A 26,087-nucleotide genomic window follows, 5' to 3' on the forward strand; every position below is an offset into this window, starting at 1 on the left:
CCTGGAAATCCAGCAGAATAATAGGCAGCAGGCAAAACCATAAAATATTTTGGTCCATACGGGTCACACACACACACCACACTGGTCAGAATCCCATCTGAAATATTGACACTCGTCCTGGGCACTCCATTCTGAGAGTGACATTGACGAAGTGAGCATATTCAGAGGGAGTTGAGGCATCTGCAATCTGGGAACATTTAGCTTGGAGAGGTGTAGTCAGAAGTAACAAGCACCTTGAAAAATCTCAGGAGTTGTCAGGTGGAAAACATTCTGTGTAGCTCCAGGGAAAGAATAAGACCAATGGGTGAAAGTAACAGGGAGCCAGATTTCAGCTCTGTATGAGGAAGAGCTTTCTAACAATTAAAGCTGTCCAAACTATGACAAGCTGCTCATGAAATAGGGAGCTCCTCATCATGGGAAATATTCACTGAGAGGCCGTAAGAGTATCTGTCACAAATATTGGGAAAGGAAATGTTCATCAGGTGGAAAGTTGATTCCCTTAAGGAATCATTGAGATTCTTTGATTTTATGAATATATCTTTAAGGCTTCCAAAAAGAGATGAAACTTGAGCAAGCCTCATGTTTAACCTCATTTCTTTCTTCCTGACCTGCCCACTCCAGTACAGAGAGGGGAAGAAACTGAAACCCAAACCTAACTACAACAGCGTGGATCTCTCTGAAGTGGAGTGGGAAGACCAAGCTGAAACTGTGAGTAGGGAAATCAGGAGAAAGAGGAATTAGTGTAGCTCTACAACCAGCACACAGACCAGCTGTGGGGTTGTAAGCTCTGAGGCCACTCTGTTCCTCTCAATGGAAGCTCTCCAAGCCCAAACCAGAAGCAATTTCTGTAATGGGCAATGCTTCCAACAACTATAACAACATAATAGTATCTTCTTGAATCTCAGGGAATATTGAGGCTGAATGAGCCATGTCTATAATTCACAGGGATTGATTTCCAGTCTGATTTGGGGGGTTAGTAGCTCATTCTAAAGGAAATTGTCTCTGTAATATAGCACTATGTTCGATCAAGTACTTCAGTGTACTTGGGAGAATTATTTTTGTGAAGGTCTAGAATTATAAACTAAATGGAACCTAAAATCAAATCTATATTCCCTCATTATATTCTGCTTAAAGGAAAAAGGGAAGAGCTGAAAGTATTCCTAGGGATCACCTGCAGTCTGGTCAGTAAAGCCCACTGACTTCCACCCTCCAGTGTAAGCCAGGGGACTAATACCATTATCTTTCCTCTTGAAGCTCAGAACAGCCATGATCAATGGGGAAACAGGTTCTCTCTCTATGGATGTGAAGGTTCCACTGGACAAAGGGGTAAGGTACTCAAAGGAAAGAATGAGGGTCTGGTCCCAGGAAGGCAGTATCCCAGTTGATTGAGGTTTGGGGTGGTGATAAGGGACTTGGACTTAGCTGAATTAGAGCTTAAGACTTGAGTATTTGTTGTGGAGAGTATATCAAAGTGTACATCAACCCAAAGAAACATCTGGCCAAGAAATTATCAGTTCTTTGGAGACTCCCAAGCAAAGCAGTAGGTTAACTCAAGGCATTTACAACTCTTCTTTCTTCCTAATGCTGCCTGCTATTTGGCACCCCCCCCTTTTTTTATAATGGAAAGAGGGAAAGTGATAGTTAATTTTGCAAATTGTTAGCAACTCTCATTAATCATTATATGGGAAAAAGTTAAAAATAATTGCTCCTCCATATAACTGATTTTCATCCACTGTATGTACAAATGGTCAAGAATCAATACCCTCACTGATACAATTGCTGTCTTCCCAGAGCCATGCATCATTTATAAAAGATCATTTCATCTTCTCATTTAAAAGATTCTACTGCATTTGTGCTGAATTTGCATTGTCCCTTGACATATTTACAAATGTCACCTCCTCCCTCACAACCACCTCCACCTCCTCCTCTTGTTGCCCATCTGCCTCAGCTAAAAGAACACAGGCATCTGTCTGCAACAATTAGACCCAAGTTCTTCCACAAACACAAACCTCCATGGAAGCCAAACAAGAAAGCATTGGAGAGGAAAAGCAATTTGTTGCATTCCTGTTAGATACATGGGCTGTATTTCGCTGGGACCAATATCTGATTTGTGTGACATCTGCCTGCTTTTTAGAAGCTCCAGGCTGAGAAGGGCCTCCTTTAGGCAGATTGGGAAATATCAGTGATGTCAAAACACCAGTTAGAGCAGCTCCTTCTCTTGATCCAAAAAAGTAGAGGTTTCTTCCATGCACTTCCACTTTTTTCCAACAGATTCCTGCTTACACACACAAGGGAGCTCTTCCCTAGCCCAGCCCTGGCAAAGCATTTAAGGTAGCTATAATGAAAAATTTAACATGCATATGGCAGACAGCAACTTTCAAACAGATTAGAGTATGGCTATACTATATCTAATTGAGACCAACTTATGAAGTAAGTATAGCGTGTCTTCCATCCTTTCCTCCATTGCCCAGTGTTCTTATGCTGCCTTCATGCTTCTCAGAGCCACCAAGGGAGAGTCTTTACGAGATTCAGGTAGTCTGAACTTCTCTTCAAATTTCTGCCCATTCCTTTGAAATGTGGTCATTGCTGCCAATAAACCACCCAGGTTAAACTGGTTAAATTTTGTTAAATTAACAAAAGCTTCCTGCATGTTCTTAAACTTAAAGAACTGGGGTGATGCTGATCATGATCATGACAGAAATGTACAGTTCATAGCACACAGGTGTTCACAGTACTACTACTACTGTTACTAACTACTACTACTATTAATAGTAGCTAACATTTGTTAGAAATTAGATTCAGTGCCTTGTAAGTATTCACTTAACATTCACAACCTTATAAAGTATGTACTATCCTATCCCCATTTTATAGATGAGGAAATTCAGAGAGGCTAAAGACTTGTACAGTCACCTAGATGATTAATTGCAAAGCCCACATGTGTCTGATTCTAAGCCACATACTCTTACTAATGTACAAGGCTTTTCTGTAGGAATGGCTGTGAATTCTCCACTCTCCAACTTAAAGATTTCCCAAGGATCTATTTAAAATTCTGTTTCCATCTTTAAAATTCATTGTTTTCTCCTGTCCCTCTACTTCATTATATAATTCAACTCTCTAATCTTCCATCTCTTTACTTCTGTGCTCAGAAGCTGCTGCACCTGCATTGTGTATGTAGGACATTGTGCTCTAAGGCCACTGCAGTGGTATCCAGCCTCTCATTGCTCTGATCTATTATGATGCCATTTTCCTCGGGGTTGCTACATTTTTTTTCATTACCAATTGCTCTGTCTGCCCTACACGTCTTCTCTTTTTAAGAGTTGCACACAGTCCTGTTGTTTTCTTGCCTGCCAGTCTATCCCAGCCCTCTCAGCTCAGTGGTATATCTCACCTCACAAGCTTGTGCCTCAGTAGAAACACTCTTCAGATCTAAGCCAAGGGAAGCTTTCTATTTTTTTTAAGATTTTATTATTTATTCATGAGAAACACACAGAGAGAGGCAGAGACACAGGCAGAGGGAGAAGCAGGCTCCCGTTGGAAAGCCCAGGACCCCAGGACCATTACCCCAGCCAAAGGCAGATCCTCAGCCACTGAGCCACCCAGGATGCCCCAAGGGAAGCTTTCTTAAAGCATTGCGGGAATATCTGTTATTGTTCAAGCCATCCTTCTGGAAGATGGTGACTTGTTTTCTTAGGAGATTTAACGTGTATTCTTACTTCTCATGGATCAATCCAGACCTTTTCCATCTCCCCTAAACACCAGACAGACAACTATGTTGGCATTCTCCAGACAGTAGTGGCAACCCATCAAGATTTAGAGCAGGACTCACAAAGCCAGATAGGCCATGTTCAGAAATGTGAGTAGGAGAAACTGACAAGCCTTGGTATTGGGGGTACTGGGAACTGAACTGTTACATGTACCATCTACAGGAGACAGCTAAGAATCCATATTTTTAATGTTATGCATTTAATTCCAAAAATATTAAAAACACAATCTGGGCCAATATCCAGGATCTCAGACTTGTAAGGAATCCAGCTTTCTCCAGCAGGCCTCCTATTTGCCATTTTGATAGCAGGCAGTTTTCCCAATATGTGGACCAGTAACAAGTGTCGTAATTTCTAACCCATCAGTGGCATCCCGGTCAGATGTCTTGGGAAGCGCTTAAAAGAAAAAACAATTGAAGCATCCTAAAGTATCTTAACCAGGGCTCTTTTTATCATTTTCATGTTGTTTGATAATTTAGAACAAATAATTAGCAGTGAGAGGGAGGGAGAGAGACAGACAGTGTTCTTTACTAGCCTTCAGGTTCTTCCAAGTTAGCCCTGCTGTTGGGCATATGGTGTGTACACACACACACACACACACACACACCAGCAACTGGCATAGGCAGTTAGGACAGCTTTGCCCCATGTTCCCCAGTTCCTTCTAATCCCTATGCACAGGATTCAGGGGGGCAGGATTACAGTGCCCTGTGGCACTTGCTCATTCTCTCTGTATCACACTTTCACTCACTCACACACTTTTTTTCAGCAAAAGGAGGCAATTTATTAAAGGAAGAGACTGTTCTGACACCTCTTTAATCTTCCAAATCTCTCCATCCCTCTTTCTGGTAACAAGATTCAGGGAAACCCCCACTCCTTCTCTCTTCCTTTTGCCTCACCCTTAACAGTTTTTCTCAGAGTTTTGATTCCAGTTATGAGAAAGTGGCTTGCAATAGACTAATCCTCCAGCATATAACAATTATAAATTTGGACAAAATATAAAAAAACAAACACTTAAGAGCATGGGAAAGTGACCAAAAGCAGGCAGAAACAAGGGTTGAAGGGGCTTCAACCCTTGAATCAAGAGAACTATGCTAGGTGAAATACACATTATGTCATGTTTTGTTTTTTGTTCTTTGTTTTTTTCCTGAAGGACATACCCTAGTCTGTTTAAATGAAACAGCTATAATTTAAACAGCTTTCAGCTATAGTTACCATCTTGAAGTATCAGAGAACAGAATTTGGGCTTTCAGAGTGTCTGAATGTGAAGAAAGATATCCTAGATATGAGGGATCCATAGGCGGGCTGGCTCTAACATATATATACAAACTCCTCTCACATTCTTGACTGACCTTAAACTACATATAGTTTCAAGGGAAGAGTCTAAGTACCCAGTGGAAAGCAACAGTGGAAGAGCTGAAAATCAGAACAAGATTTCAACTGTTCCTATGGTAGTGAGGGTAGTTTGGAGTCTCAGTCACACCCAGGTGAAGAGGCTTGGTAAACACCTCAGGATTGTCTTTGAAAGCACAGAAGAGCTGTACTTTAGGAGTAAAGACTATGTCCTGAGTTCAGGAGATTCACTCTAGACCTAAATACAAAGTTGAAACAGACCAACCCTAACAAAAATGTAAATCCAAGCCTCCACATGCTGAAGGTGATCAGCCAATTATCTCTCTGCTGATTAAAATAAAAGTCAGCACTCTTCAGAGGAAGAGTATCTACAAAGCATCTACAGCCTATTCTTTACAATAGCCAGTGTACAATAAAAAATATCAGACACATGAAGAACTGGAAAATGTGACACATGGTTAAGAGAAAAAGAAGTCTTAGGAATTAAGCCAGAGATGACCAGCTGGTGGAATTAGAAGGACTTGAAAGCAGGTATGATAAATATGCACAAGAAATTTTAAAAAAAAGATGGTCAGAATGAGTGACTAGATGGAAAATCTCAGCAGAGAAATGGTTGGGGTTTGATCATAAAAGAAGGTCCACTCGAAGTGATATGAGTACAGGGTTTTATTCCAGGAGTTAAATGTTATGAGATTGTAATTTCTGGTAAAGAAGTCTATAAGGCTGGTGTCTCTACATCTAGTGGTGAGCTTGAAGTCATCATAGGTCACTAGGGCCAGCAGTTTCAAAGGAAAGCTGAATGAAATGCAAGGGAAAACAAGAACAAAGTGAACCCCATGAGGAAAAATAAGAACCATGAGAACAACTGAAACCTACATCTCTCTTACTACCTCTAATCACAACGGTATAGGTGATCTGCAAGAAAGAGCTAGTGCCCTTCACGTGGAGCTATACAATCACCAGGCTCAGATCTCAGGGAAACTGAATGAGGAGATCCAATGGCAGCTGGGGAAGTTTTGATTCTGGCTGCTGCCTCATGCAAGAAGGTAAGCCAACAGATCAGAGCAAGCTGCCAGTGCTTGATATGCTATATTTACCTTTAGCATGTAAAATGGCTGCTGCTTCACTTCTGCCTTACAAATCTCATGCAAACTTCTCTTTTGGCCAGCCCTAACTTGGAACCACACAGGGAAGTGAGTCTGGAAGTGTAGTTCCAGCTTAGTTAACTTGATACAGTATAAAACCACCACAAGAACCAAGTGGAAATTCTAAAACCAACCAGTATGATATCTGAAATTAAATTTTTACTGGATGGGCTTGTCACCAGATTGGAGGGAAAAAAGGACAGTGAATTTGAAGACAGAAAAATAGAAATTACCATTGTGAAGAACAACAAAAAATTTTTTAAAAAATTTATTTATTTATTCATGAGAGACACAGAGAGAGAGAAGCAGAGACACGGCAGAGGGAGAAGTAGGCTCCTTGCAGGGAGCCTGATCCAGGACTCGATCCCAGATCCTGGGATAACACCCTGAGCTGAAGGCAGACACTCAACCACTAAGCCACCCAGGTGTTCCGAACAAAAAAAAAAATTTGAAAAAAGATTATCCCTCCATTACTTATGGTCTGAAATGTGTCCTTGAAGTCCCAGAAGGAGGGAGAAGGAATGGAACAGAAAATATTTGAAAAAAAGAATGCCCCAAATATCCTGAATATGGTGAAAAGCATCACCCAAAAGATATAAAAATTTCAGCAAACCCCAAGCAAGATAAAAAGAAAAAGAAACCACACCTAAACTCACAATAATACACCTGCTGAAAATAAAAAATATGGGAAAACCTTAAAAGAAGCTAGAAGAAAGCAATAATAGAATGATAGCTGACTTCTCATCAACAACGATAAAATAAATAAAACTTTTTAATGTCAAAAGGAAAAATAACTGTCAACCCAAAAGTCTTAGTATGAAGAAACTATCCTTCCAAAATGATGTGTATTTAGACATTTTCTTATAAAAAATAGAACAGAGTTTATCACTGTCAGACCTGAGCTATAGGATATGCTTTCAGAAATGCTTAAGGAAGTTTTTTATGCTGAAGAAAAATGACACAGATGGAAATTCAGATCTACATGAGGAAACACGAGGAAACAAACATCTCTGGAAATGGTAAATGTGTGTATTAATATGACTTTTTTTTTACTCGTTTTAGCTCAAAAAAACACCTATTAGACAAAAATTTTGACATTGTATTGTAGGGCTGATCATTTACACAAGTGTAAGATAAATGGCAACAATAGCACATGGTGGAGTTATCCCAAGAATGTAAGGGTAATTTGACATTCAAAAAAATCAATCAGTGTAATTCATTACATCAACAGAATAAGGGAGAAATACCATATGGTCATCTCAATAGATGGTGAAAAAGCACTTGACAAAATTTAGATGGAAATGAAAAGAAGTTTCTTTAATCTGATAAAAGGCATTTATGAAAGGCTAACTTTAAGTGATGGAATATTAAACATTTTTTCCCTAAAAGTGTGAACAAGGGAAGGATGTCTGCTTTCACCAGCTCTGTTCAACATTGCACTGGACTCTGCCAGGATCTATCCCTGCAATAAGGCAAGGAAACAAAATAAAACACACAAAAATTAGAAAGGAAGAGGTACAACTAACTATCTGGATTCACAGATGAGATGATTGTTTACATAGAAAATTCCAAGAATGTGCGAAACGACTAGTAGAACTAACAGGTAAATTTAGCAAGTTGACAGAACACAAAGTCAATACTATAAAAATCAATTGTATTTTATATATACATATGTGTGTGTGTATATCAGCAAACAATTAGAACTAAATTATTTTTAAGTTCCAATTTCAATAGCATCAAACAATATAAAATACTTAGGAATAAATTTAACAGTCATAAATGACCTCACTGAAAACTACATAACGTTGTGGAAAGAATATTAAAAAATTAAATAAATACAAAGATATAGCCATGTTTACAAGTTGTCAGTCAATATTGCCAAGCCATTCATTTTCCCCAAACTGATCTGTAAATACAACTCACTCCCAATCAAAATTTGAACAGACTTCTTCTAGATCTAGAATAAGAAGTAAACTGGAGAAAGTGATTCCAAAATTTATATGAAAATGCAAAGGACTAAAATGCCCAAAATAACCTTGAAAAATAAGAACAAATTTGAATGATTCATACTACATGATTTCAAAACTGACTATAAAGCTACAGTAGCCAAGCAGAATGGTATTGACACAAGAATAGACAAAAAGAGAATCTGGAAATAAATTCACATATTGTCAACTGATTTTCAACAAAGACAGCTTGTCAAATCAATGGAGAAAGAAAATCTTTTTAACAAATGGTGCTGGAACTACTGAATAAATGTATGAAGAAAATAAACAGTGAGCCGTTATCTTACGCCACATAGAAAAACTAATTTGAGATGGATCATAGCCTTCAAGGGAAAAGCTAGAACTGTAAGTCTTCGACAAGGAACTATAGGAGAAAATCTTTACAACCTGAAGTTGTACAAAGATTTCTTAGACAAAACACCTAGAGAACTAAGGGTAAAGTAAAATTTGATAAGCCAGACTTCATCAAAAACAGTAAGTTCTGCTCATCAAAAGGCACCACTAAGAAAATGAAAAAGTAAGGCCCAGACTGTGTGCAGAATACATAAGGAACTCCTACAGATTGTTAACAAAAAGACTAACAACCCAATAAAAGAAATGGGCAAAATACTTGAGCAGACCTTCACAAATGAAGGCTTACACATGACTGGGAAGCATATGAAACCAAGTATCATTAGTCATCGAGGAAATGCAAACTCAACTGCAATCAGATTCCAGTCCATACCCTCTGCTAAAACATAAAGGACTGATTCTGTAAAGGACACATTCTGACAAAGATGTAGAGGAATTGGAACTCGTACACTGCTAGTGGAAGTATAATAAAGACAACTTTGGAAGATTGGCAGCTTTTTATGAAGGCTAACATACTTTGAGCATGTGACCCAGAAATTACATTCCTGTTATTTATCAAGCAAAATCAAAACATGTCCACAGGAAGACTTGGTCGAGAATGTTTGTAGCAGGTTTATTCATGATAGCCCCACCTGGAAACCCACCCCAGATGCCCATCAACAGGTGAGTGTAAAGGCAAGCTAATATCGCACACATCGGAGTACTACTCGGCAACAAAAGGAAATGCACTGCCAACACACATAATAACACAGGTGGACCTTAAGGACATGATGTTGTGCAAAAGAAGCCAGATCCAAAGGAGCTAAACCTAATCAAAGGTGATCAAATTCAGAACAGTTAAAAAAAAAAAATTCAGAACAGTTCACCCTTGGAAGGGTGAGGCGGGGATGGACTGGAGGGAGGCAAAGAGATTTTAGAGGATGCAAACACTCTTTATCTTGACTGGGGACATTTATCAAAAATACTAGAGGTAAAAAATACTAGAGGAATACACTTAAGATCTGTGCGTTTTGCCTTTTTCTTTAATAAAGAAAAAAGAAAAAATTAAAAAGATGATCTTCAGTTCCAACACTCAAGCCAGCCCCACCTTGGAATATGAGGCTCCCAAGACCATCGCAGCCGCAGGACCGCTGTGCTGGAGGGATACTGCAGAGAGGATCCCAATGAGGCAGAGACAGCAGAGGGCAGCCGAGGGATGAGGCCAACCCTGGAGAGCGCTTCACTAGGCTTTGGTCTAAAACTAGTTTCCTATAGAAACAAACCCTTTTTTTTGCCATCCCACTCCCACGACATCCCCTTCTGACACTTGAATCTCCGAAATGAAAGAAAAGCAGAGAGAAGTGAAGGGAATAAGAACAGCTCTGGGGTCAGTTCCAACCTGTGGCTTTTTCGAGGGTCCTAAACTTGGGTCTGCAGACAGAAAGGTGCACAGAGCTTCAAATCCTGCTCCCCGCCCCCCACCGCCCCACTCCCCACCACTAGCAACACACTCACAACCTCAGTGACCTTAGGCAGGCTGCTGTCCTTAGTTCTGACTTACAAACGAGCACTCTAATGCTTAGAGCAGCGATGCTGCTGACCCTACAGCACACAGCTTGTGAACAGCTAGCTGGCCTTAAGTCCGGGTCGGCCTGATGCCCGGCCCAGTGTATGCTCCATGATGCCCTCGCTTACACAAATTCAACCCAAAAGGTGGCAGCTTTGCAAGGAAAAAGGAGTTGTAAAAGGGTGATGTGGCCCCAGGAGGGGTTTAGTGGACGGGGGACCGGTGCCTCCTCCCCCTCAGCTGTATTCCAGAAAGGGGGAGTTTGTAGGTGAGTCATTACACAAAGGAGCTCCAGAAGCTTTTAGCACCAGCTGGTGGCCTCTCTCCGGTCCCCTATGAGCCCTGACATCGCCAGCCACCCTGTCCTATGCTGGCCACGTTGGCTATCTAAATTCCAATTTATAGTAACTCAACTAAAACTTAAAACTTCCGTTCCTCAGTCGCACATTTCAAGGGAGAGCCCTACGTGGCTAGCAGCCACTTTTAGGGGATTGGTGCAGGTGGAGACTTTGGTCCCTTTGATCAGACAGCCCCATGGCTGCAGCTTGCCAGGCCCGATGGTGGGCCTGCTGATGGCGTCAACGAGGAGAAGCAGGTGCATGCGGTCCCAGCCAGGGGTCAGAGGTGAGGGAAGTGGTACAGAGGTAATGAAACCCCAAGGCATCATGTGAGGAGGTAGGGGGCCTGGTCAGGTGCTCCTCTCTTCATCAAGCACTTTTTCTTTCCTCTTTTAGAAGAGAGTTCTTTTCCTGACCAATGATTACTTCTTCACAGACATCAGTGACACACCCTTCAGGTAAGGGGCCCATGTGTTATACAGAAGGGGAAGGGCTGGTTGGGACACAAATACCAACAACTCAGGGCAGAACCTTCAGGTCTGGGGATGAACCCATGCACATTTAGTTGGCAATTTTGCAGTAATAGAAGAAAACCCAGGTTGGCCCTCAGGAAACTCGGGGTCTAGACCTGCTTTGCCTATGATCCTAATATGCAGGGTCAGGAGCCAGACTGCCTGAGTTGGGTCTCAACCCCACCTCTAATAGGCAGTGTGACCTTAGTCAAGTTACTTAACTGCCCTTTGCCCTTGATTCTTGTTTTGAAAACAAGGCCAAGAATGGAGGTATTTCTTTCTGGTTTGTGAGGGTAAAACGCATCATCTACTTAAAGATCTTAAAGCCATGCAATGTAAGCGATTGTAAGATGAAAGATCGAATTCGAAAACATCTTGGGTTCCTTCCAACTGTATTCAATTGAGGCACTTTACAGATTAGGAAACATATAGCCTTTATCTCTGAATTACCTCATTTCTCAATAAAGTATAGTGCTCAGCCTGGGCTGCTCATTAGAATACTTGAGGAATTTGGCAAAACTGCCGATGCCCCAGCCCCACCCAAACCAATGGACTCAGATTTTCAGGGATGGGGTTCAGCACTAGTACCATTTAAAGCTCCCTAAGAAATTCAGATCTTCAGCAAACATGGAAAGCAATATTCTACCAGGAGAAAGAGGAAGGACGGTGGGGCTCAACAGGCAGGAAAGGGTTCCCTATTTGCAGGACCTTGTGAACATAGAAACCTCTCCACGATTCAGAAGGTCCCTGAGATGTTTGGGATGAATCTTGACTAAAATGGGAGCTGAGGGTGCTCTTGGACTATAGAATTTATAGGGTCTTTCTCAGGAAGAAAGGCCGATGATAAAAAAGATAATGGTTCTAGGGGGGACAACCGGCAAGGGGTTTGACATGCATGCCCCTTGTTGGTGTGGAAAGCTCATAAACTTCAAGTCACTGAGGCCAAGGAGGTGGGCTGGACGTTGCTTGGCTCTTGCTGTTGCTGAGTATGTGTATTCTCTGTTTTCCCCACAGTCTGGGAGTGGTGCTGTCCCGGGGCCATGGAGAATACATCCTCCTGGGGAACACATCTGCGGAAGACGGTGGGTCTGTGCCAACTACTGATGGGCAGTGTAGAGGGAAACGGATTCTCCTGGGACCCTGAGCAAGGCCACCCTATGGCAGAGCCAGAGCCTCCCGGGTCCCAGACTTGAGGGCAGACTCTCAGAGCAGGGCTGCCTGGCAAGGAGGGGGTCTGTGTGGATCTGCAGGATCTGCCAGTCAGTTGTCAAATCCGGCAAAGCCTAGGACTTGCCATTGTGGATAGTTGGCTGGACCAGAGGAGGTGGGCCTCGAAGGGATGTATTTCTCTGAACAAAGCTGAACTTCAGACAGAGGAGGCCGAGAAGAACAAAGGAAAAAATCTGTAGCTGTTAGCTAGGACTGCCACAACAAAGTACCACACACTGGCTGGTTTAAGCAAAAGAAATGCATTACCCTGTAGTTCTGGAGGCAGTGTCCCCTTCAACACCTCCGGGTGGGATCCTCATTGGCTCCTGGTAGACCCAGGCATTCCTTGACTTCAGCCTCTGTCCTCATCACAGGGTTCCTCCCTCTGTGGGTCTCTAACCTTGTAGGACACCAGGCATACTGGATTTGGGGCACAACCTGATGGCTTCACCTTCACTTGACTACATCTGCCAAGACCCTATTTCCAAATAAGGTCACAGTCACAAGGACTGGGGTTCATACTTCAACATATCTTTTTGGAGGACACAACTCAACCCATAGCAGAGATCTTATGAGACGTGAACTGAGAGGGGCAGTGAGAAATGGTGGGGAAGGATGGGAGAGAAGGGCCCCACCCCCTCAAACCAGCCTTTTCTTGACTCCTAGCTGCCTGAGCACCTTGAGAGCATAAAACCAATATCCAGGGCTCAAGATGTCTCAGGAAGTGTTTTATCTAATGATCACATTCTGTCCATTCTTCTTTATCATCCCTTGAGTGCATCTCATCTCTCCGTCTCTCTGCCACCACCCTAGTCATTGTCACCTCTCTCCTGAACAACCAAGCAGCTTCCAACTGGTCTCCCTGCCTCTTCCTTTTTGTAAATCTCTGCTAGAGGGTCCTATCTAGAAATGCCAGATCAAATTGTATCATTGCTAAAGGACCTTCAGTGGCCTTCTGGATTTTTTTTTTTTTTTGTCATTTCTTCCTGCACTATGCTTCAAGGTCTTCCCATGTGCTGTGCTCACCCATGAAATGCTCTCCTTTCCAGTGCCCACCCTCTTATCTCAGCTAATTTGGACCCACTCTTCACATCCCAGCATAGATGTGACTTTTCTTGGAGCTGTCCCTGGCAGACCCTCTTTGCCCCCTGCATTCACCCTTTCACAACACATATTCATGTTCTTGGATCTCTCTCTCCTTCTCTGTCTTCCACTGTCCCCAAAATGATCAAACTCCCTGAGCCTCTATGGTGTCTTCTGCCTTCCTATACTTTTCTTCCTGTACCCAGATATTCTCAGATTACATTACTTCAGGGAGCAGAGGGTGCTATCCCTCACCCACCTCTGTGGGTGAGACCAGGCAGTGACCCAGAAGCTTAGAACTATAGACTTGGCCAGGCTTACTGTGGGGGAAGGAGCATCACCCTTTAGCTATTTGCCTTAGTCTATGTCAATCCAGTACCCCTTTTAATGACTCCACAAATACCCTCTTGGCATTTCCATCATCCTTTCCTTCAATTTAACAGACCCCAATTGAGCACCTATTTATTTTTTAGAACTGAGTAGGTGCTCAGAAGGGCATTTTTTCCTTACTAATTCAATCCACAAACATGTACTGGGTACACGGTTAGTGTCGGTATAGCATGAAGCTACAGAGATTATACCAAACATACATGGGCCATCTCTGGGCTCTTCTTTTGGCTGGCCATTTAGCTTAGTTGGGTACAATGAAGCCCATGAAGCCAAAATAACTGATTTCAAAGTCTTAGCTCCTTTGAGAGAGACCCTAATAGGTAGGATTTGGACATGAGGCAATGGGAAGAAAAAGTGTTTCAGAAAAAGCGGGAGCAACATGGACAAAGGCATGATCTGTACAAATCCAACACCATCCTATTGGTTGAGTTCCTACTCTGAGCTGAGAACAAGGAAGAATAAAACCCAGTCCTTCTCTGGAGAAGCTGCCTGGCAGTTGTTTGTAAACAGTCAGGTGTGTAACCTCACAACAGTGGCTGAGCTTCTTACTGAGTGTGAGCTTTGCTTCCAGGCTTGCATGACTTGCTTCACCCAGATCTGACCTTGGCCAGTGATTGGTAAGTGAGAAGGTCACTGTATGTGAGGACAAGAGAATGAGAGGGAGAAAGATGAAATTTTCTTGAGCTAACATGACTCTCCTGGGCCCCAGGATCTATTGCATCACAGATATTGACCCTGACCACCGGAAGCTCAGCCAGCTGGAGGCCATGGTCCGCTTTCTGACAGGACAGGACCCAGATCTGGAGTGTGAGTGCTGACCCCACCCACAGAGGACTTCTCTTCTCTTCTCTTCTCTTCTCTTCTCTTCTCTTCTCTTCTCTTCTCTTCTCTTCTCTTCTCTCTCTTCTCTCTCTTCTCTCTTTTCTTTTCTACCCTTTTCTTTTCTTGTCTCTCCTTTCCTTTCCTTTTTCTCAAAATTTGACTACATGTGAGTTTTAATGTGTCACTTATCAAAAATAATATAAACAAATTTAAAGTAAAATCAGAAAAAAACACTAACCTTGATAAGAAAGCTCTTGATGTGTTTTTTTAAGTGATGAATTACTGACATTTTATTACATTCATTACCATTATTGACCTTTTTATTCAAGCATAATTAATATAGTGTTCTATTAGTTTCAGGTGTACAGTATAGTGATTCAACAATTCTATTCATTACCCAGTGCTCATCATAAGTGCCCTCCTTAATTCCCATCACCTGTTTCACCCGTCCCCCCACCCACCTCCCCTATAGTAACCATCTGTTTGTTCTCTGTAGTTAAGAGTCTGTTTTGTTCTTCTCTTTTTTCTGTTTGTTTTGCTTCTTAAATTCCACATATGAGTGAAATCATATGGTGTTTGTCTTTCCTTGACTAACTTATTTCATTTAGCATAATATTCTCTAGATCCATCCATGTTGTTCCGAATGGCAAGATTTCACTCTTTTTCATGGCTGAGCCACTGAGGAATTTATTTACTGCCAATTAGCCTTATCCTTTGAACTCACCCATGGCTTAGGGAAAACAGAGAGATTTTCAAAGAAAAAATCAGAACCAGCTTTGTCTAAGTGTTCCTGGCACTGTGCAGCATGAGTATAACCACATGTCAGGGACTGGGATCACTGTAAGCCTCTTTCACCTGGGCACTGTTAGGGCTCCAAAGAGACACATAGTATAAGGGCATCAGCCTGTCCATAGATCTGCCCCTATCACCACCTAGCAGTAGGCCGCCAAACCAGTAGCTAATGCTCTTTACCCTAAAGTCCTCATCTCAGCAAAGAAACATTTGGACAGATGGTGTCTTGTAGTTTGTGAGTGTTTTCCAGTGCCTGGTTCTCAGGCTAATCTTAAATTTCCCAACACAGATGCAACTGGTGAAATCACAGGGCCACACCCTCAGCGGGGTCCCTCTTCTTCATCTTTGGAAGAGAAATTGGTCATCCTGACACATAAGTATCACCCCAAAGGAATACTTTGCCTCCCATGCTGGCCCAACAAGGCACTCATTAGCTCATTCATTCATTCCATCAGTAAATCTGTACTAAGTATGTACTCTGTGCGAGGCCTGGGGTGGGCACTAAAGCTGCAGAGAGGACCCAAATAGACGAGGCCCTTACTCTCAAGGAGCTTGTAATCCAGTGGAGAAGCCACACAATAAAGAAGCAAGCATGTGTATGTAGATGTAGGTTATTCCAAACTGTGGCAAGTGCCATGAATAGGATGCTGTATGGGATCCTTTATCACCCCTAACTCTGTCAGACAGTGTTACTTATGCTGAGGATGAAAAAGAACCACCCAAGTGCCTTCAAGGGTACAGGATCTGCTTTGGGGATGATGAAAATATGGATCTGGACAGAAGTGATGGTGCAAATCACTGTGAATGTATGAAATTCCATGGATTTGTATACTTTAAATTAGTTGATTTAGTTAATGTAGATTTTACCTCAATAAAAGTAAATAATTTTTTTAAAAAAAGAGAGAAGGAAAAGAGCCACCCATGCAAAGAGTAGGAGGAAAGCATCCAGACCAAGGAACAGCATGCACAGAGACTCTGAGGCAAATTCAAATTCATAGAACTGGCAAAAGGCCAGTGTGTTGGGAGGGTGATGATCAAGTTGCAGACTGATGGCAGCAGAGAGAGAGGTGGCCTGGATTCAGGTCAAGGTCTGATGTCATTAAGGGGTTCTAATCTCAGAATACCAGAACTGAGAAGGGCCTTAGAAATCAGTTCTACTCACATATTGCTTGTGATTGAAGATGTGAAGGCTAAAAGAGGCAACACGATTTCCTCAAGCTTACATAGATAGTTTTACAAGCCCCAGATACTTGTTTATGAGGCACATCCCAATTCCTAAAGTTCGGGGTTCCTCACAAGGGCAGGTGAGCTGTTTTCATCATCATGGAGGACATAAGTGGTTTGATCTTTTATTCTGCCCCCAGGTGATGAGGAGCTGGTACGGGAGGTACTGCTTGATGCGGTGGTTACAGCCCCCATGGAAGCCTACTGGACAGCGCTGGCTCTCAACGCCTCTGAGTATGTTCGGGGTAGGGCTGAGGGTTCTGAAAAGAGAAGCAGCTCCAACCCCCAGGATTCCCTTGGCTGTCAGGGTCCCTCCCACTACCTGGCTGATAGCTCAGGAGACAACTGGGTCCAAGATGAATGTGATGACAGTGGGAAGACATTGGGGGAGTGAGAGCTACCTTCACATGGACCCAGTAAAGCAGGGACTTGGCACAGCTTCCACACCCCACACATGCTGCTGCTCCCCACCCCCCGGAAAAGCACCAAGTGCAGGTCCCCCCGGGTGTAGGTCCAGATCCCCTACCCACACTGCAGTAGTTCCATTCCAAGAACACCTCTCTCTAGGTTGGGCTGTAGCTGTCTGAGTCCATTTGCCAAGTACCCTGGAAAGAGTGGTTCAAGCAGATCAAGACCCGGTTTCCAGGAAGTAAAGTCAAGACACTATGAAATACAAACTTGGCCTTGGCCTTTCCTTGGTCTTTCCCAGGGCCTTAGATTTCCTCACTCCCTTTACCTAGTGGCATCATATTTAGTGGACAAGGTAGAAAGCAGAAATGAATGGCTTGTGTGAGTGTGTGTGTATACAAGTGTGTGCACATGCATGTTGGAAGGGTGCAAGAAATTGATGAGGTCAAGAATACAGCGGACTATACCTTGTTCCTGAATAGGAAGATTCAACATTAGCATCATTAAGATGTCTAACCTCTCCTGGACACTCAATTAATGCTATCTTAATGAAAACAACAGAATTTTATATGAAACAATCACCTATTTTAGAAAGCATGATGCAGAACACTGTGTACAGTATACCATTTCTATAAAATGGAAGCAAAACACAGATATCTGTACATGTATGTATATAAAACATCTATGAAAGGCCAAATAGGAAAGAGTTCTCATTGGTTGCTTCTCATTAGGAAAATGGGTAACTAAAACAGGGATGTAAGGGACATTTCTCACTGTATAATTTTTTGGTACAATTTTGAACCATGTAAATGTATTACCTATACAAAATAAAACTAGAGAACACAAAGAGAATATAGCAGGCCAAGTACGAAGTACTTGGTGTATGTTAACTAATGAGCCTCATAACCACCTTACAATATGGGTACTATCATTATTCCTATTTTACAAATGAGGAAACCAAGGCAGAGTGAGATAAGCAACTTGCCCAAGGTCATATGCCTCACAAGTGGTGAAGCCAGAGTCAAAACCAGGCAGCCTGGTTCTGAGGCATAGGGGATTGGATCATTGGTTTGGAGAGGAAGGACATGATCTTCATCTTTCTAAGTTCAGAAATTAGCCAGAGACATTTTTAATGTTGAGAGACACTGAAGAACAAATATTCTTAACCAAGATGTATATTAGAAAAAGAAGACCTGGAGAATTAATATAAAATGGCATATTAATAAAGCTAAGGGGAAAAAGCGTATAATCACACTTATAGATGCAGAAAAGATATTTGAACAAATATTAATATCCATGCATGTTTTTTTAGAGATTTTATTCATGGGAGATACAGAGAGAGAGGCACAGACACAGGCAGAGGGAGAAGCAGGCTCCAAGCCAGGAGCCTGATGTGGGACTCCATCTCAGTCTCCAGAACAACACCCTGGGCTGAAGGCGCCGCTAAACCACCCAGCCACCCAGGCTGCCCTCCATGCATGTTTTTTAAAACCAGTCAATAAAATTAAAATTGACCAGGGGTGCCTGGCTGGCTTAGGTTACAGAGCATGCAATTCTTGATCTCAGGGTTATAAATTCAAGCCCTATATTGGGTGTAGAGATTATTTTATTAAAAATAAAAATCTTGGGCAGCCCGGGTGGCTCAGCGGTTTAGCGCCGCCTGTAGCCCAGGGCGTGATCCTGGAGACCCGGGTTCGAGTCCCACATCAGGCTCCCTGCATGGAGCCTGCTTCTCCCTCTGCCTGTGTCTCTGCTTCTGTCTCTCTCTCTCTCTCTCTCTCTCTCGATGAAATAAATAAAACCTTTAAAAAATAAAAATGAAACTCTTTTAAAAAATAAATAATAAATAAATAAAAATAAAATAAAAATATTCAAAAAAAAATAATAACCTAAGCCTGAAAGTCAACATCTGAGTGGAGCTAGAGGCTCTCTCAACTAAAGACAGGACTAAAACAGGCATTCCCATATCCTTACTACTATTTAACAAGGTCAGAAAGTATCAGTCAATGTAGCCAGACAAGAGAATGCACATAGAAGCAATGAGATTTGGAAAGGGTGAAGTAAATTATGTCTGCTTAAGAGGGTGATAAGATTATGTATCTGGAAGCCCCAAAAGAATTTATAGGAAAACTACTATAAACAATAAGAGAATTTAGTAAAGTAGCAGGTTACAATATGAACATTCAAAAATTAATATCCTTAATCTATGCAAACAAAAACTAGATAAAAACATTCAAGAGGGCAAAAAACAGAATGTAATGAAACACCTGGGTATAACAAATAAAATATGCCCTAAAGCTTACATAAGAAGAATTACAAAATACTCCTGGAAGACACAAAAGTTGACTTGAACACATGGGGAGATATATTCAGTGTTTTTGGGTAGAAAGCATCAACATCACGAAGACATTAATACTCTCTAAGTTAATTTATAAATATAACAATCCCAATAAAAATGTCATCACTATTTTTCTGGATCCAGGTAAATGGATTATAAAGTTTATCTGGAAGAAGAGTCAAGAAATTCCAGAAACAGCAAAGCAACAAAAGAAGTTTGGTCCTACCAACGTATTAAAACAGTATGACAAAATCGCTATAAAGTGTAGTATTGACACGTGACTAGAAAGGCATACCAATGGGATGGAATAGAAAATCCAGAAATTAGGGCACCTGGATGGCTCAGCAACTGAGCATCTGCCTTTGGCTCAGATTATGATCCTGGGGTCCTGGTATCGAGTCCTGCATCAGGCTCCCCACAGGGAGCCTAGTTCTCCCTCTGCCTATGTCTCTGCCTCTCTCTGTCTCCCATGAATAAATAAATAAAACCTTTTTAAAAATACAGAAATTCATCTAAATGCATGTGGAAAGACATCATGTCAGACCATCATGAGAGAAAAATGGACTCTTTAATAATTGGTTTGAGAGCCATGTGGAGAATGATAAAATTGTATTATTTCCTCACATTGTACACCTGGATAAAATCCAAATGACTCAGATTTAAATGTAAAAAAAATGAAACCATATAAGTACTATAAAAATGAGTCAATTGCTCTAAAATCTAGGAATTAGGAAACCTTTCCCAATGATGACTCAAAATTCAGAAGCAATAAAAGAATGACTGACAAATTAAACAGCATAAAAATGTTTATTTGGCAAAAATAAAAACGTGAGCAAGGTGAAAACAGAAATGACAAACCAAAAAAATGTTTGCAACTTATATAACAAATAAAAGCTTACTATCCCTACATCATATATTCACAATAAATGAAGAGCTTCAAAAATAGTGAAGTAAAAAACCAACCACTTTATAGGAAAAAGGACCAAGAAATATGGGTAGTTCAGAGAACACATACAAATAGTCCTTAAATATATGAAGAAAAAAAAAAAGATCGGTCTAGTTCATAATAAAAAGAATGCAAATTTAAAGTATACCAAGATTATATTTGTCATTCATCAGATTGATAACCATCTAAGTTTGTTGTGGTTCATGGCTGGCAAGGCTGTGGGGGGATCAGGCTCCTATATATTGCCAGTGGATATACAAAATGTCTCAAAGGCTATAGAGGACAATTTGATAATATCTAACAAACTACATATGCATTTACACTCTGACTCAGCAATATCACTTCTAGGAATGCATCCCAAAGATATACTAGTAAAAATAAGAAAAGATATATACATAAGCTTTTTGTTACAGCTCCATTTATAACAGTGAAAGACAGAAAATAACCTAAATCCAGGGACTCCTGGGTGGCTCAGTGGTTGAGCGTCTGCCTTTGGCTAAGGGTGTGATCCCGGGGTTCCTGAGATCGAATTCTGCATCGGGCTCCCCATGGGGACCCTGCTTCTCCTTCTGCCTATGTCTCTGCCTCTCTCTGTGTCTCTCATGAATAAATAAGCAAGATCTTTTAAAAATAAATAAGTAACCTAAATCCATCAGTAGGAGCCTCATTAAATAAACCATAGTAGATCCCCAAAATGGAATACTATGTAACTGTAAAAAAAGGGAAATCTATATGCTGCAACGGAATGGTCTCACCAATGGAGAAAAGTATATATAATACCATCACTATTTATTTAAAAGGAGGAGATGCAAATATATTTTCATAGTTACTCACATATATGTTTATATGTTTATAACATAGATTATATGTTTATATGTTTATATGTTTATAACATTATATGTTTATAACATAGAAAAGTATATATAATACCATCACTATTTATTTAAAAGGAGGAGATGCAAATATATTTTCATAGTTACTCACATATATCACATATATGTTTATATGTTTATAACATAGATGCAAGTATGTATATACATATGTGCACATATATTTTTGTAATGGAACAATAAACAAGCAAATAAAAAAGATTACTTTAGGCAGAGTGAAATAACGGGGATGAAGACAGGCTTATGAATATGCTCTATTTTGCATATTTGATTTTGGAACCATGTAAATGCTTTATATCATCATAAAACAAAATCAGATTTTAAAAAATAAGCTCTGAAAATTCTAAAGCAAACGAAATAAACCTAGTTATATATCAAGTTCATGACATAACAATAGGTGAATTCTTTCAAGGGACTTGAAAACTGAACCATAAACAATAAATAAATAAAATCTTAAACTGTGTTCAATAACCACATTGCTAGAAACAATATTGACACTGCTTTCTCAAACTATATAGTTGGATAGAGCAAATAGTATTATGTTAATGTCATTAGGAAGCAAGGTTTTCAACAAATGAAAAAAGAGGTGCAAAGTTTTTAAATCAAAGAAGATGTAGTGCTGAATATGAATTGGAACTATCAATGAACTTGTGATGTGTTTTCTCTGAAAGAAACAAAAGGGATATCCTGGCCCTGACCCAAAAAGACCAACCTCAATGAGTACCCCAGAGCTGGATTGTGGACTTTCAATGTGCAAATTAAGAAGTCCTCATTAAAATGAGTCAGCAATCCTTGGAGAAATGTCTGATTCAGGACAGGGCCAGGAAGTGTACAAAATAAGCCAGGAGCATCTTGTCATAATCAGAAGGAAGAAGTTACTGAAGACTATAATGACATTGTGCCAGGGGGACCCCAGAACCAAAATGAAGTGGCTCTTACTGGTTACAGATAGGACAATGGGAGCAGTAAAAGTAATGACAACTACAACAGATTAAAACATATTAAATAAATGTGTTTATATCCTGTGTTCATAATGATACTGAGGAGGAAAAAAACCTTTCTGGTCATCTTCAGAAGATGTTAGGAAGCTAACTCATTCTAGAAACTGGTGAATAAGCAGGCACTCAATTATTTATCCTGCCTCTCCTGTACAAATTGCATCTCAGGATAACCAAATATTGATGAGGAGAAGTTTATCATCTTTATACAAGTATTTCAGGTACAAATAAAATAAGAAAGGAATCAAGCAATGTCCTTATTTTGCAACCTCTAGTCAATCAGATAGTGGGTGCCTCTTGACAAAGAACACACCACCTATAGTAATTCAAAACTATATCTGATCCAGCCAGTAGGTCTAACTGCTGGTTTATAAGAAATACAGGGAACAAGAGAGCATAACACCACAGCATCATGATCAGCTAAACCCAGAAAGCAGAAGCTCTACAGAACAAATGACCTACTCCAGCAAAGAAGTTGCAAGGAAAAGAGAAGAGAGGGAGAGAGGAGAGAGAAAGGTTCAAAGTGACTAAAGGTGACTGCTAATAGATATGGGGTTCCTTCTGGGGATGATGAAATGTCCTAAAATAGGCTGGTTGGTGATGGCCGCACAACTCCGTGGATATACAAAAATCATAACTACACACTTCAAATGGATGAAGTATATGGCAAGTGGATTATAGTTCAATAAATATAAATGTCTGGCTGTAGATCTAGATAGAGAAGAGAAAGAGAGGAAAGAAATGAGACATGAGGGATCCCTGGGTGGCGCAGCGGTTTGGCGCCTGCCTTTGGCCCAGGGCGCGATCCTGGAGACCCGGGATCGAATCCCACATCGGGCTCCCGGTGCATGGAGCCTGCTTCTCCCTCTGCCTGTGTCTCTGCCTCTCTCTCTCTCTCTCTGTGACTATCATAAATAAATAAAAATTTAAAAAAAAAAAAAAAAAAAAGAAATGAGACATGAATTTGAGGACCCTAGTCAGAATCTCATTCAAATAAGCTAAAAAACAAAAAAAAAAAAAAAAAAGGATTGTGGATTATTGGATTATCTGATGCTATTAAGGAATTATGGAGTTTTTTAGGTGTGATAATAGCATTAAAGATTTTTTCATGCCTTATATTTTAATGATAGAAATTAAAATGTTTACCAATGAAATGATATCTGAGATTTGCTTCAGAATAATCTAGTTGAGGGGCCAGGGGAGGCTATAGATGAAATAAGATTGGCATGGGCTGGTAATTGTCGAGGCTGATTTATGGGTGCAGGAGTCTCATTCGATTATTCTCTACTACATTTGAATAAAGAATTGCATCAGGAGTGCCTGAGTGGTAGTAGAGTGGTGGGAATGTGAAACGGTATAGCCACTGTGAACAATAGTTTGGAGGTACCTCAAAAAACTAAAAATAGAACTACCATATGGTCCAGCAATCTCACTTCTGATTATTTATCCAAAGGAAATAAATTAAACCATTGTCTTGAAGAGGTATCTATACCTTCATGTTCATTGCAGTATTATTTACAATAGCCAAGGTATGGAAACAACCTGTCATCAGTGGATGAATGGACAAATAAGATGTGGTGTATATATATGCAATGAAATTCTATTCCACCATGAGGAAGGAAATCCTGCCATTTGTGACCATCTAGATGAACCTGGAGGGCATTATGCTAAGTGAGACAAGCCAGACTGAGAAAGACAAATACTACATAGTATCACTTATATGTGGAATCTATAAAAGAATAAAATAAAATAAAATAAAATAAAATAAAGCCAAACTCATAGAAACAGAGAGAAGGAAAGTGATTGCTGTGGGCTGCTGGGGCAAGTGGTCAGCACACTCTTTCAACTACAAGAGGAAGAAGACCTGGGGGTCTAATTAAAACGTGGTGACTGTAGTTGATAATACAGTATTGTATAATTGAAATTAGCTAAGAGAGTAGAACTTAAATATTCTCACCTCCCCCCAAAAAAGATAAATACCTGATATGATGTGAAAGGGAGGAGCCTTTTTATATATATAAATAGGAGGAGCCTATTTATATATATATAAATTATATATATATATAATCAAATAACCATGATGAACACTTAAAAATCTTAAAATTTTATGTCAATTATATCTCAAAAAAACTATAATCTAAAAAAAAGAAAGAAATGATGACTCTCATGCTGGTGCTATCATCGTGGAAGTAGAGTTACACTCCAGCTAGCTAATGGATTTTCTTTCTCAAATCTTGTTGGCAAGGTTATTAAGTCCACTGGGTTCATGTAGGTGAGTGCAGATAGCGTCTGCTCTTCTTCCTTTCACATTTCAATAAGAAGGTAAACATGTGAAAAAGTTTTTAAAACCGTGAAGTGTCCTATAAGTGTTGGTCATGAGAAGTTCCCATTCCGGAGGTCCCAAGACAACATCTCTTTTCCTGAATTCCTTCTGTCTTCCAGAGCCAACTCTCCCCAAAACCTGGATGGACATGTTAGGAGCAAAAAGGAAAAAAAAAGGGCATAAAGGCAGAGCCCCAGGGGACCCCATTAACAAAGGAAGGTGCTGCCCAGGGGCACCAGGTTGACCAGATGCAACAAACATGCTCACCATGGATGGACAGTGCATGTGTGTGCAACCCCCTGAGCAACCAGTCTGCCTGCCTGCACCCTGCCCCTCACCACCAGGTAGATCAGGCCAGGCACTAGTAGAGGCCTGCAGGCCTTCCCCGGGCTCCTGGTGCCCCCTTCCTACACCTGTCGCTGCACTGTGTGGTAATGATACCTGCTCTGTCTACCTTACAGTGAGTCCAAGCAAGCGGTGGACATGGCCTTCCTGGGCACCCGGGCCGGCCTCCTCAGAAGCAGCTTGTTTGTGGGCTCTGAGAAGGTCTCTGACAAGTGAGTCCTGCTGAGTACCCCGGGATGGCGATCCTTGCAGGGTGATCCTACAGCCTGTGGGCAGGCAGATTCAGCATCGGGGGTGGGGGGGGGGGGTGGGAGGGTGCGTGCACAGAGGGTAGAAGGGTTGTGGTTTGCAGATTGGGAGCATCAGAAAAGTACGACTTCTACCACGCTTAGATGCATCCTGGAGGCATCCCCAGGAGAGAAAGGACAGTGGCCCAAACAGGCAAGGACACTAAGGTTGTAAGGGTTAATCACTTCTACAAAGGGAAACCCAGAAGCTGTTACCCCTGGGACCAATCTGTATGCGACAAGCTAAATCATTTGGCTGCATCCCCTCCTTTATTGACAACTTACACATCCCCTAGGCCAGCAATTCTCAACTGGGGCTGATTTCCCCCACCCTCACTCCAGGGACTTTTCTCAATGTGTGCAGACATTTTTAGTTGTCACAGCTAGGGGACGGGTGCTTGCTCCCGGCATCTAGTGGGCAGAGGCCAGGGATGGTGTTAAACATCCTCACAACCATTGTCTGACCCAAAATGTCAATAGTGCTGAAGCTGAGAGACCCTGCTCCCAGCCAAGCCTGGATTCTGGGAGGTCAGCTTGTGGAGTGTCCTCAGCAAAGGGAGCCAGAGAAGGGGGTTGGGGGGTAGGGTCGGGAGAGCAGAGCCCCTGCCACTCTGCAAACCAGGAGACTCAAATAGGCAGAGGCCACCAGGCACTCAGAGGGGAAGGGCCGAGGAGGCACTGCACGGTCCTGGCCTCGCACCTGCTCACTGCTCCTCTCCCTGAATGCAAGCACACGGCCACAGAGCCATCTTTGAGCTTCTTCCAGGACTCTGACAGATCCACACTTGCTAGAAAGCCTCCGCTTTCTAGGAAAACAAATCTAGTTGCTTTTCCCCTCCCCACCTCCCCTCACTGCCAGAAGAGGTGAACAGAGGAGAGCACTCTGCCTCGCTAACCCTTTCCTTGGCCCTGTTAGAGACACAGCAAATGATTTAATGGACTGAATCTGGTGGGTGAATTGTAGATTCACCCGAAGGCCTTAAACAGTGTGGGGAGCTGACCTCCCCACACTCACGACCCCTC

At 41.5% G+C, this 26,087-nt stretch overlaps 1 protein-coding gene across 1 annotated transcript in view; it reads left to right on the forward strand.

The window, feature by feature from the left end:
* CACNA2D4 (calcium voltage-gated channel auxiliary subunit alpha2delta 4) overlaps window positions 1-26,087 on the forward strand; it is a 114,904-nt gene that overhangs the window by 37,932 nt on the left and 50,885 nt on the right. Inside the window, exons 17-24 of the mRNA XM_041736936.1 lie at window positions 622-708; window positions 1,255-1,326; window positions 10,894-10,955; window positions 12,024-12,091; window positions 14,263-14,308; window positions 14,401-14,498; window positions 16,670-16,763; window positions 24,894-24,989. Of these exons, the coding sequence (XP_041592870.1) occupies window positions 622-708; window positions 1,255-1,326; window positions 10,894-10,955; window positions 12,024-12,091; window positions 14,263-14,308; window positions 14,401-14,498; window positions 16,670-16,763; window positions 24,894-24,989 (623 nt within the window). The remainder of the gene's footprint in view (window positions 1-621; window positions 709-1,254; window positions 1,327-10,893; window positions 10,956-12,023; window positions 12,092-14,262; window positions 14,309-14,400; window positions 14,499-16,669; window positions 16,764-24,893; window positions 24,990-26,087) is intronic.

This window comes from Vulpes lagopus, chromosome 21 (assembly GCF_018345385.1).
Source record: "Vulpes lagopus strain Blue_001 chromosome 21, ASM1834538v1, whole genome shotgun sequence".
Taxonomy (NCBI): domain Eukaryota; kingdom Metazoa; phylum Chordata; class Mammalia; order Carnivora; family Canidae; genus Vulpes; species Vulpes lagopus.